Below are 12,580 nucleotides of genomic sequence, written 5' to 3'. Positions count from 1 at the left end.
TACCCCTTGATGTGAAGGATTTTGTTTTCTACGCCTGGAAGTCGGTGGCTAAGAAAATCTAAAAGTTTTGATTAAATATCTTGCAAAAATGGGTTTCGGTGACTATCCAGCGGAATATAATCCAAAGGTTCATGGTGTTTATGATCCAGCACGCTTTTATGGCAAACGTAAGTTGTTAATTAATCAATTAAATTGAAAAATATAAAATTTGCTATTATGCAATACACATTTTCTGTATTTTCATTTCTCTAAATAATTTATCCTAATTTAACTAATCTATTTTAGCTGATACACCATTGAGTCAAGTTAAGATCAATGAATTAGGAGCATGGTTCGGAAGACGGAATAAATCACCAAGTGCTGTAGTCGCTGCTTGCTCCAGAGCATGGTGGAGATGGCAACACAAGTATATGCAGCCAAAACGCAGTACAATGGCTCCATACTTCCAACTTATTGTCGGATCCATGGTTTTCTTCTATGCCATCAACTACGGAAAGATGAGTAAGTGAAAAAATTTTCATCAAAACATCCAGTAGACAATTTTTCAATGTTTTTCTTTTCTTTTCTTTCCTGTATCTTATAGAGAACCACAGAAACTACAAATACCATTAAACAAGACTTTCCAAATTCTTCAACGTTTGCAAAGCAGCATACAGCTCTTGATGATACTTTAGAAAATCAATAAATAATAAAAAAAAATCCAGTTAAAATCCATTTACCGCTTACATTTCGAAAAATTAATTATGTCTTGGTGATTCAAGAGAAGTAAGTTCACTTATTAATAGAAGGAATAAAAAAATCAATTCAAAATTGGATCCAGAAATGTTTTTAATGAATTTAAGTCTTTTTGTTTCAAGAATTACTTTTTAAAGCGAAGTAGGGCATATGAAGTTGTAAGTACGAATGTATGTGCTGTATTTATGTATTTTTATTTCAGATTTTGGATTAAGTTCCTTTAATTGATGAGATTTTTAACAGACAAAAGGTCTTTATTTTTTTAAGGAATTTAACGACATTTTAAAATTCTAATGTCAAAAAAAATATTCAAATTTTTGAAAGACGTTAAATTTTGTCAAAATTTTCTAATGGTCAATTTAATTCAAATTTTTAAAAATTAAACAGTAGCCACTTACTGTCACTTGTATCATCTATCATGAAATCAATAAATGCGATCAAATGAATATAAAATTACAGCATATTAAGGTAAACCAAACTATAATAAGAACGAAAAAACAGATTTGATTGATTACACTTTTATTTCTTCCAAGTAAAGTGATATATGTGGTGTCAAAGGAGGAGGATAATTACATCGAAAATTATACAATTGAACAAATATTAATACTATCAATTCTCTACCCAAATATTATAAAGCATTCGTAATAATGATTCATGAATAATTAATAAATGTCATATACATAAATTTAGAAAGGGTCAAATGCGTAGATTAGGTCGATAGTGATAAATGGGAAAACGTGACCGTATGGTAAAGCATATGATAATCATCAGTGTTAATGATGGCATTAGATATTCTGTGATGAGCCAAAGTAAGATTTAAAATCAATATGATCGAACCATCAAATCATCCCCAACTCAACTCCACCTATCAACAGAATGAAATCACGCACTTACACCTATGCCTTTATTGCAATCATCAAATTTAAAGCCTAGATATATGTAAAATAAATATTCCCGTTGAATGCATCAAGTAATTTTCATTAAAAATAATTATGGGAATTTTCAGGTGTTTAAACCTTTTTTCCTTCCATTCTTCCTTTACATTTACACTAAAACAATAAAAACGCAAGAATTGAGTAATGTAAAATCACTTTAATTGAATATAGTGAGTGAAATATTGCTGAGTTTAATGATCAGATTCAGTATTGATAAAATAATGGAAAGTGCAGGTGCAAACTAATTGATTTATGCTGAAAATCGATAATTTTAAACTGTTCTTGGAATTAGAATTGCTTGATTATTAAAAATTTACATTTATATTACTCTTCAGCACCTTTATAAAGTCGTAAAATGCAGTTTGGAACGTGATACTTACCAGAATCTCAGTTTAAATGCTTTAAGAAATTTTATACCTCATTAATATTTAAATTCTTATTTTTGATAATAATCTGCAGATTTAAAATGATATAGATCAATTTTGTTCATTAAATGCGAGAGTTCTTGCCTCTTTTAGTATTTTGAAAGCATTAAAATGCTTTAATTAATTATTCCTGTCATAACGTTCATTTGAGATTTGAATATTATTTATTGCACATAGTTTAAAACCCCTTTTTATACAAAAGTTCAGTTTGTTTTTGAACTCCAAAGAATAAACATCATTACAAATTTACAAATCCTTAAGGAAGTCGTTTTGATTAAACTACAATAAATAAATTAGCTAATAAACTTTTAAGTGCCAATCTTCTAGATTTTTGCTGAATCAGAACTTTAAATTAAAGAAGAAAACAAAAGAATTCTAGCTTCTTGCGTGTATTAGCGTCATCCGAACTTAAATATATTTAACATCCGCAAAAAAATCGTTTACCATTTTCGCGGCATCTTTCCAATGAAGATGCAATGTCCTGGCAGATCTTCCATACAAAATAATAAAAAAAAAGTTTGAAAAGAATGAAAGAGAATTTGCGAATCTTGTTGGCCTTGACCACAGAAGATGCGCGAGTCAAACTCTTCGGTGATGATAATAAAAAAAAATCCTGATCATTTGCATACATTAGATAATCCAATAAACTGGTAAACAATATTTTTTTTTCGCTTCCCTTTAGTACGATCGGAGCTTTCAACGGTTAAAGATGTATCTTAAAATTGTAATAATAGCTTTGTTTTATTTCACTCAAGTGTCAATTGCTGCACCTATTGATACTGAGGAAAATGAAGAAAATACGCAATTACTTGATTATTATCAAAGTCGTGGGGAGGAAGCATTTGAATTTAAGTAAGTTTTTGCTGAATTTTCCTGAGTTTTGAAGGATGTGAATTATTTAAAATTCATGAAATTGCTATTCTTTAATTAAGGTATGAATTAAGTGATGGACAAATGAGGGAAGAGAGAATTCACTACGATGACTTAGACACTGGAATTGCTGTAAAAGGTAAGATAAGTGAAAATAGAAAAAGTTGAGGAATTATGTTAAGAATTTGCATCAAGCCAAGCCTATCCTTAAAAAATAAACAGAAGTAATAATGGAATATAGCAAAAAGATGGTGAAATAATATGAAATGGAGTTGCTACAAGGATACAATCAAGAAACTGTATCCTGATCGACCATTTGATACAATCCATTTGTATTGCAATACAGTTCTATACCTGAATAGCATAAATCGGGTAATCGATGAATAATCCGGATAATCTATCACCCGGATATGCCACCAAGTCAGAGTCACGCCGGCGTCTTGCCGGATTTTGGATCGATTACCCGAATTGTATTATTCTGATTTAGGATATAGGATCTTATAAGTCAAACATCCTCAAATAGTTCCATACTAAAAAAAAATCAATATTTCCTTCCCAGGATCCTACAAAATAGAACTCGACAATGGTGAAATGCAAACAATTTACTACATTTCCGACGCCAGAGGACACAGAATCTCCGTCAATGTTCCATTCACTGAAGAACAACTTAGAATAAGACCTGCACCAACAAGAAAGCCACAAAATCATTCAGAAAACAGAAGAAAATTCCAATTAGCAGTCGATGAGATTAAGTCATATGAAGAGAATAGAATTGAAGCTACACAAAGACAAGGTCGAATTCAAGAAAGCCGTAAAATTGACATTCCTAAGGTTGAAGTTAAAGCAAAATCAGAAATTGTCGCCAAACCAGTAGAGGAAGTAGTTGAAGAGGTCAAAACAGCCGATGTAAAAGTCGAGGACGAGATTAAATCTGAAGAAACAAAAGATGAAGCTAGAGTTAATGATGAAATTCAGACAGAAGATGACGATAAACCAGAAGATCAAGTAGATGAGGAGGAAAAACCTGAACATGATGAACCTGAACATACAGAAGAAAGTGCGAAGGATGATGATTATGATGCTGAATAATCAAATTTCTAATCACTAACTATAGAATTAATCTCTGATTCATCTTAATTACGTTCATGGAGCCAAAAAACAGGTTCTTTTATTTGACAAAAACATTCTTGACATTCTTGTGACACAATATTGATGATCAAATAAAGTCTGCACATTTCTGCATACTTACGTAACTTTTATTGTATTTATCCATTCTAGATGTTGATTGATACTTGTTGATATTTTGGAAATTGTAGTCATTAACAGTGAAAATCATATCCAATCTAAATTTCGAATGATTTTTTAATTATTTGAAGGATGTTAACATGATCATTAAGCTTAAGTTCAGTAATTGGTCATCAAAACAATTAATTAATTTGAATGATGATCAGATTAATGAATGGCTATCATGATCAGGAATTTAAAGCACGCTATTGATCGATGATGACTAAGAATAAAAAGAAAAAAAAAAAGATTATTCAAATCGATTTTCGAAATGTTTACTACGATCCAAAAGAACGTATAGTCTCTATTATGTATTCTAATTTATTCATATCGGTATATCTCATATCAGAATGTATAAATGCTTGTACCTCTTTCATTAGTGCCATGTGTCATCATTTAATCACCTTCAATAATTTAGATTATTTCAGTTCATACATTAAATCAATTCAATTGAAGTGAAATTCCGCAGCTATTTAAATCTATTCGTAATGACAGTGCTCGGGGTTGCATGTAACAATTAAAGTTATTAATTATTTATGATCGCATGTTGGAAAGGATTTTTTAGCATATTTTTATGTATTGTTGTTATTTTATCAGTCATAATGTTGTCCTGACCAACTTATATCTAAATTTCAACTATAGGAAAGGGACAGCTGCACTTTTGAGTATCTCAATTATATTTTCACTCATGCAACCAAGACCATCAGTTATTATTGCATTGACGTTCCTTAGGAGTGTTAATTTGATGTTTTGGAACATTTTTGTAAGAAGTAGAGCTATTGGAAGTGACTGTGGATTAGTTATCCTATCAGCTTTTGTTTCACAATAAACCCTGAACACTTTACGCTGTAAAAATGTTTCCTAATCAGTCATCACTGTGCCTTTGGAGCCATTTCATGTCTTACCAATAATATGGCATCGGAGTTGTTTCCTAGCATACACGTTGAGATGTAAGAATCAACTGTCTTATAAAAATTCCAAAGCAGAGTATGCATGAATCCGGATGTCAGATTTTACTGAACTCCAAAATGTGACACAAATAAATCCAATACCAATGGAGTTAGACTTCAAAATGAAACAATGCCAAATATGTTTCATAGCTTTTTAAAATAGATATTGAAGGACAATTAGCACCTAAATATGAGCTAACGGTTTTAAATTCATTAAGATCGCAACAACAAGGAAAATCCCGAGTTAAACAGGCGAAATTCAGTCTATGATAAACTCCAAAATTGTTATGTTGTAAAAAGTTTGGCGCAAACACAATGATCTAGAATCATTTAAATTATTACTAGGCATAGCACAAGTCGGTTACTTACTTACTTACTTACTTCGTTGGGCGTACAGATCAATTGTGATCCATGAATTTCCACAGGAGTCGCCTGAAGCTGGCTCTATCGCTGGCACAAGTCGGTTAATCGATCCAAAATCTGATTTCAGACTGAAGTAACTCTCGCATGGTGTCGAATTTAGACAGAATTCGACAGAAAATCCAAATGACACCGACGTAACTGTTCTATTTAAATCCGTTCCTGAATTCATTCTGGTTATATCGAAGAAAATGCGTTTCTAGCAAATAAGAACTTAAAAATATGTTTACAACTTCCTGGTAGGCAACAATTACGAATAAGGTTGAGGGTTAAAGGGTTGCTTTAGCGTTAAGCAATTGATCTTTTTTTCCTTCCTGTTAACCCTTAATTTTAAAGCACATAGAAGGAAGTAACTAAATATATAATGTTTCGTAGCCTGAAAAAAGGAAAATCTATAATAAATAATGTAGCTTAGAGCTTCTGTTATTCGCTGTTTGTTAATGTTAATCCATACATTGTCTCATCACTATCATTAACAATACATATAAAGTAGCAATCACATACTCGTGTTATATTGTGTTTATTAAAAAAACGACACAAACATTTGAAAACACAACAATCATAAAGAAGTCTAATAATGTACATATAAGCAACCTGTAAAAAAAAATAACATATTACCACTGCATGATGATGATGCCACATGGTAAAATTCTCATCATAATCAGCAGTGAGTTCACCACGGCTCACTGTAAGAATTATGTGAGTTGTGAAGAAATTTACATGTGAAACTATATTAATGCTAATGTCGTGCATCAAAACAGCAATTTTTTACTCCAAATATTATGAATAAAAAATGTAAAATATGATTATGATTGCGTTACTTGTGAGCATAAAGCTATAAAGGTTAATTTTGCCTTTGTTTTTTTCAACATTCTAACTTTTTATTGTTAGTGCCTAACATATGAAACTAAAGATATATTTGATGTGTCATAAAATATGTTGATGTAAATGAAATGGCTTTTCCTTTTGTCTTTAATTTGTTATGGATAAAAAACTTTTCCCATCAATAAATGATTGCCTTTATTTTGTATTTTTTATTGATGTTATGATTCTTACATTCTTGAATTGATTTTGTTAAAAAAAATTGTTTAAAAATGAAACGAAATAGTTTTTGGTAATTTCTTTAATTTTAGAATCTGATGTCTTACAAAATGTTTATTTATGGATTGTTCTCATCTTTAGCTCAAGATCAATATGAAAAAAGTGTTGGAATTCTCGTATTATCGAAGATTTTGAGCATATCTTAGAGTAACAATCAGTATTTGATTTACTAATAACAGTCCAATTAGGAATCATCACCTAAAGATCATGATCCGGTCATTTCTAAGTCACTTTTCCGAATTAAAGATCCAGTAGAATACACTTCAATTCTATCCACAAGAATTTATATTGATCCATTCAATGCGTTTTTAGGATCTGTCTTTTAACGGTTTTCTAAAGCATTTACATGAAGCTATTATACTAAATGATATGCCAGAAACTCGACAGAACAGAGCTATTAGAGTTAATGCACTGACCACTCTGGGACAGAGTTGGATGGACTTTGGGAGTCCGGTCTTCAAATGTTCAAAAAGACGCCTCTTCTAAAGAGTCGCTTCCACAAAAACAAAAAGTTCAGCCGATTCTGCTTTAGGATGTCTGGCTGCTGAGATTTCAAGTCTCATTCAGAACTGATAGATGTACAAATAAAATTGATCAGGAATCTTTGATACAGTTTTCAAGTAAAACTCTAAATCTAAATTAGACGATCTAAGTGAACGGAATTGGACTTAAATTAAAATTCTTAAAAGGATGTAGATTTTTTGGCTTTTATATTTATGGAATTAGAGTTCAAAATTACTTTTCGAAGAAGTTAATTCGACTTTAACTTTGAACAAGATTCACTTGATTGAAGGATTACAAAATCTTTTAAGTTATCATGCAAGAAATTCAAATTTTTGCAAAGTACATCAGGAATCATATTCAGTTTGATGATCTTCTTCGTCTTTGTGATACATATTCTCCCTCAAATGACGCCTTGAGCTTTATCGCTGGCTTACGCCTACCAATTAGTAATTGCAGTCTATCGACAGTATGATGATCAATCCAATAAAATATCAATACACATGTCCATATTTAAGTCAGATTCCCAATAATAGTTTCTGTTTCTAAGAATCATTCGTAAAAAAATCCCCAAAATACACATACATAACTTACGTGACATCATGCATAAGGTGTGTATTTATAAATATTCATCAAATATTGACTAATAGACTTAAAAGTTCAACAAATTCAATTGTATATTAAATTGATTTCCTATAAATTTATCACTATTGTCAATAAACTTACAAATTTCAAAAGAAATAATCCAGTATAATGTCTAAAGTTCCTGAATTCATCAAATCAGTTTCCATACAATTTCAACAGAACTGCTTAACAACTTTCTTAATCAAAAATAGAACTTACAATAGTTTACACAAAATATATCATAAATCTACATAATTTGACAAGCTATTACTTTCACGTGTCTATTCAATTAAAATTCTAATTCAATATTCATTTGCGTCTTATCAATGAGGTCAGATATAACAGAAATCGTTACGACATGATTAATGGACGAGATTTTAAAATAAAATTTTGAAATTCTTTAAAAATTTGAAAATCTATAAAAATTGATGAATTTTTAAAAATCCATAAAAAAGTTTTAAAATTCTAAAAATTCAGTTCAAAAAGTCATAAATTTTTAAAATTTAAAAGCTTCCGAATTGCATCATAAGTGGAAAAACTTTAAAAATTACAGATAATAAGGTGGAGTTACGTATGAAGCAAAGTCATCCATTGTTGGGGAGAATCTCAATCCCCCATTACAAGCCGATTACAAAATGTAGGAACAGAAAGAACAAACTTGTAGCAAGAAAAACTTTCGTAATTGGTTCTTCGTGTGTGCGTGACATGCTATCATTATCAGCCATAGAGTACACTATATGTGTTTTGTGTAGAACATCAAAACGTGTGCCTCCATCCATTCATCATAACAATATTTTTTTTATACTATTGTACATGTACATTGTAATATCCAACAATTTATATAATAATTATTAATGTCCTTATGCATGTGTGTCAGGATTTCATTACAAAATCAAACGCTATCATTGGCTTAAAACAATTTTCTTTTTTCGTTTCGTACACATACACACAATTGTCATGCTCAGCAAACGCGCGGCAAAAAAAAGGAACTTTTTCATTATTTATATTATTTCGGAAAAACTAAGTGCTTACAGCAACTTTAAATAACTTAAACTTTTGATCGACTTTTGTCAGTCGATTGTTGATCGTCAATGTAGGCAGGTGGTGAGCAAAAATAAAAAAAAAGGAAAATTTGTTAAAGAAAAGTGAACAAAATGATTTTTAGTGACAAAATAAGTCATTCATCGTTGAATAATAGTGATAGTGAAAATACAAAAAGGATTAACGAAAATGGAAATGCTGGACAACAAATTGATCCGTTTTCATTTTCTGCACTACATTTTATTAGGAATCGGTTAATGCCAACAGGTGAAAAGAATTTTTTTGAAATTTAAATATTTTGTGATTTTTTGAGAAATTTTAAAGTCAAGTCGAAAATTAATGAAAAATTAACTTAAAGTTGCAAATATTTAAATTAAATTGGGCAAGACTCAATTTTGAAGTTCAATTCCACTTTTTTTGAGTCCTGACTTCATTAAATCCTCCTATCGAAGTCCATTTGAAGACTCCCGGAGTCTGCTAAATTCGATTTAAGCAAGGACTTTTGAAAAAAAATTGAATTAGAAAAATTTTAAAGCAGACCTTTTAAAAAATTTAAAAAAAAACAACTGTAAAAATTAGTAAAATTAGATTTGAAGAAATAACTTTTAAAGATAGGAGAAATTGAATTAGAACCTAGTTTGAAAATGTTTTGCATTTATTGCTTAATTTGAAGGTTTTGGAACTATTGAAGTTTAATTTTAAAATGCTGATTACTTTTATGCATTTTGAAGTTTAAAGATGCTCTTCCTTTTAAAGAATGAGATTAAATATTAATAATAAGAATGTAAAATGACGAAATTAAACTTTTATTTAAATTTTGGACAATCCATATAAATTCGTAAGTTTAAAGTTTGCAAATTAAACCTTTTAAATCATTCATTCTATTTTCATATTTTTATACAGTAGAGTATTTCGTCAAACTTAAGTAGTTTTCCACAACCTAAAATGTTAAACCTTTTTAAATTTAATCTAATTTAAATTTTCATTTTAAATTTAAATCTAATTGAAAACACTAATGATTTAGTTTGGCGTCAAATACCATCATCAAATTTGTGACTTTATACTAATTTTTTCAAATTAAAAATCTGATCTTTTTGAAATTTTTGCAAAATCTTGAAACAAAAGTTGTTAAATTTGTAATTTTTAAGATAAATGATTTGAAATGAAATTTTTAAAATCTCAACCAATACCATTTTTAAAATATTGTCTAGCTCTTGACATTTATTTGGCAATTTGTTAAAAACTGAAACAAAATAAAACATCAAAATTTCAGGAGTAAACAAATAATTCTTTTTAAATTTCTTTTAAAAAAATATTCAAGTCATCTTAAGCATAATTCAATTTTTCCAAAACATGTTTTTTTTTACAAAAGAACAACAAAATTAATTCAAATTTTTATTAATTTCTGCAATAAAATTCAAATGTACATTGTCAATCACGTTCAAACTATAACTAATATCAATTTACTTTGATAGCCTAAATTGATTAAGTTCGATAATACTTATTTGAATGTTATATGTTATTGTAAACTTAAAACCTGTCCATTAGCTTTTATAACAATAAATTTCTTATTAATCAAGGAAGTTTATTGCATTTTTCGTGTCCGATAAGCACGAACCGAACAGCTGACTTTTTAGAAAATTTCGAATAAAAATCACAAAATTTTGATTGAAAAAAGGGTCGAAATCCGCTGGACAGTGCCGATAGGGAATATTGCGGCTTCATAGCTGCTAAGACAGGCTAACGAACTAGTTGTGCTTCTCGGATTTGACTTTAAATTAAAAACTAAAAATTACCTAAAATTTTAATTGAATTTTTAATTATTTTAAAGATATTTCACAATGTTACAACTTGCCGTCGCCAGGATCCTTTCCAACCCAACCTTTACCACCACTCGAGTCAATTTTACCCTTAAAATTATCAATGCAATCAAAATCAAGTCAAGACACAGAATATTCACGCAATAATTCAATAAACTCTTCAAAAGCGTCAAGTGACAGTCCACCTCCAATAAATTCACCAGTTTTAATGAACAGTCCGTCGTCATTATTCTGCAATTCATTTCTAAGAAGACCTAGAGGCGAAAAAAGGCCAATTCCTGATGAACAAAAGGATGAAAAGTATTACGAAAGGCGGAAAAGAAATAACGAAGCTGCAAAAAAGTCACGAGACGCAAGAAAGCTAAGAGAAGATCGGGTATGGAAAATTTGTCAGTTCCTTTAGATTTTAAGCCTTAATTTTTCTCAATTTTCCAACCAGATTGCACTCCGAGCAGCCATTTTAGAACAAGAAAATAGCATTTTAAGAGCACAAAATTTGGCACTTCGCGAGGAAGTATGTACATTAAGGCAAATACTCTGCAATCGTGCAATTGTGACATCAAATTTATCATCAGTGATCTCGCCTAGCTCTTAAGGATATAAAATGTTGCAATTTTGAGTTCTAGTGTAAAAGTGTAAAAATTTGTTAAAGTTTTGAAGAGTTTAAGATTTTTTTGTGATTCTAAAATAGTTAAGGAGCATTTATAATAAATTTAAAACAACCAAAAATACACATTAATGATTTAATATATAAGAAGGATTATAGCATGCTGAAAATTAACATTTTTTTCCTATTTAAATTAGATAAAAATGCTGAAAAATAAAGTTTCTGATATTTTAAATTCTAAATAATGAAAAGTTTTTGATTTATTTTCTTTAAATAGCTAAGTTGCAATTATGGATTCGAGCGACGGAAATGACAACACTCTATCACAAATGATCATCACAAGGGCTACCAAGAGTTCTTTGGAAGTATACAAAAAGAACCTAAATTGGTATAGAAAATTAACAAGCGAAAGTCCCCGATAGAGCTCGTCGTTTGATTCCAGATGAAATTAAAATAAATGTACAACGAATCCTTTAAACACAGATGCTTGACGTGCAATCGTAGAAAGAGAAACGGAGAAAGAGCAACAAAAAAGGAAACCATCAGTAAAAGTCGTTTTGGCCAAGAACTGAAACTTGTTCAACCACTTCATTAGCGCCTTTCGATTCTCAGTAGATAAATAAATCTAATTCTTAACAGATATGTAGATTAATTACCGCCAAATGCAAAGAGTTCTTCACGGCTTCTTGAAGACAGACAGAAGACTTTTCAATTGCTTTCAAAACGTCATCGTAATGATCCCGAATAACATAACATGTTCGACAATTGCGATATCAACGATAAAACGTGAAGTTGTCTTGATTGGTTCGTGACGGTTAAATCAAGCCCATTTTTAAGACGAAAAATAATATTGAACGCAATGTGCCCCACGGCAATGTGTTGCATGGATTTCACAAGAAGATGGATTACGTTTGATGATAACAAATTTGTCCGTGGCGGAGCCTTTTTCATTTGTGTCGTTCGAGAGACAGTTAAAGCATTCCTGCTATTTGTAGCTCTGATTTTCCGCATAACTTGCGCCAAACAGAACTTTTTCCTCAAATTTGCTACTAAAAAAAGGTGATGATGATTTGTTTATTTTACCAAAATGGTATTAAAGTTCTTAAAAAAAAATATCAATTTATAAATTTTAACAAAATAATACAATAATAAAAAAAATGCACTGAAAAGGGCAAATTTGCAAAAAAGAACCCTTATTTAAACTTTAAAACTCACAACTTTATTTCAAATAAAATTAAAAATAAATCTTTCTTAATAAATAAATTTA

The 12,580-nt window shown here is 29.9% G+C and overlaps 3 protein-coding genes across 3 annotated transcripts; all 3 read left to right on the top strand.

Moving 5' to 3' along the window:
• Positions 1-6: 6 nt before the first annotated feature.
• Positions 7-815, top strand: ATPsynF (ATP synthase, subunit F). The gene is made up of 3 exons (XM_070639888.1): positions 7-167; positions 286-501; positions 584-815. The coding sequence occupies exons 1-3, from the start codon at positions 89-91 to the stop codon at positions 610-612; spliced, it is 324 nt and encodes a 107-aa protein (XP_070495989.1). The 5' UTR covers positions 7-88; the 3' UTR covers positions 613-815.
• Positions 816-2,763: 1,948 nt separating this feature from the next.
• LOC139090148 (gelsolin-related protein of 125 kDa-like) lies at positions 2,764-4,218 on the top strand. Its single transcript, XM_070639871.1, has 3 exons — positions 2,764-2,947; positions 3,028-3,104; positions 3,525-4,218. The coding sequence occupies exons 1-3, from the start codon at positions 2,805-2,807 to the stop codon at positions 4,052-4,054; spliced, it is 750 nt and encodes a 249-aa protein (XP_070495972.1). The 5' UTR covers positions 2,764-2,804; the 3' UTR covers positions 4,055-4,218.
• A 4,781-nt stretch (positions 4,219-8,999) lies between these two features.
• On the top strand, positions 9,000-11,301 carry LOC139090337 (transcription factor ces-2). The gene is made up of 3 exons (XM_070640102.1): positions 9,000-9,153; positions 10,718-11,082; positions 11,146-11,301. The coding sequence occupies exons 1-3, from the start codon at positions 9,000-9,002 to the stop codon at positions 11,299-11,301; spliced, it is 675 nt and encodes a 224-aa protein (XP_070496203.1).
• Positions 11,302-12,580: the final 1,279 nt, after the last annotated feature.

This window comes from Chironomus tepperi, unplaced genomic scaffold (assembly GCF_022539635.2).
Source record: "Chironomus tepperi strain 1889 unplaced genomic scaffold, CSIRO-AGI_Ctep_v1 contig_217, whole genome shotgun sequence".
Lineage (NCBI taxonomy): Eukaryota > Metazoa > Arthropoda > Insecta > Diptera > Chironomidae > Chironomus > Chironomus tepperi.
This window is presented reverse-complemented; position numbering and strand designations above follow the sequence as displayed.

Coding starts and splice junctions, on each gene's coding strand:
- LOC139090148 (XM_070639871.1), top strand. CDS start 2,805: ATGTATCTTAAAATTGTAATAATAGCTTTGTTTTATTTCACTCAAGTG. Junction 2,948..3,027: donor GAGGAAGCATTTGAATTTAA/GTAAGTTTTTGC, acceptor TCTTTAATTAAG/GTATGAATTAAGTGATGGAC. Junction 3,105..3,524: donor CACTGGAATTGCTGTAAAAG/GTAAGATAAGTG, acceptor TTTCCTTCCCAG/GATCCTACAAAATAGAACTC.
- LOC139090337 (XM_070640102.1), top strand. CDS start 9,000: ATGATTTTTAGTGACAAAATAAGTCATTCATCGTTGAATAATAGTGAT. Junction 9,154..10,717: donor GAATCGGTTAATGCCAACAG/GTGAAAAGAATT, acceptor ATTATTTTAAAG/ATATTTCACAATGTTACAAC. Junction 11,083..11,145: donor GAAAGCTAAGAGAAGATCGG/GTATGGAAAATT, acceptor TTTTCCAACCAG/ATTGCACTCCGAGCAGCCAT.
- ATPsynF (XM_070639888.1), top strand. CDS start 89: ATGGGTTTCGGTGACTATCCAGCGGAATATAATCCAAAGGTTCATGGT. Junction 168..285: donor AGCACGCTTTTATGGCAAAC/GTAAGTTGTTAA, acceptor AATCTATTTTAG/CTGATACACCATTGAGTCAA. Junction 502..583: donor CATCAACTACGGAAAGATGA/GTAAGTGAAAAA, acceptor TGTATCTTATAG/AGAACCACAGAAACTACAAA.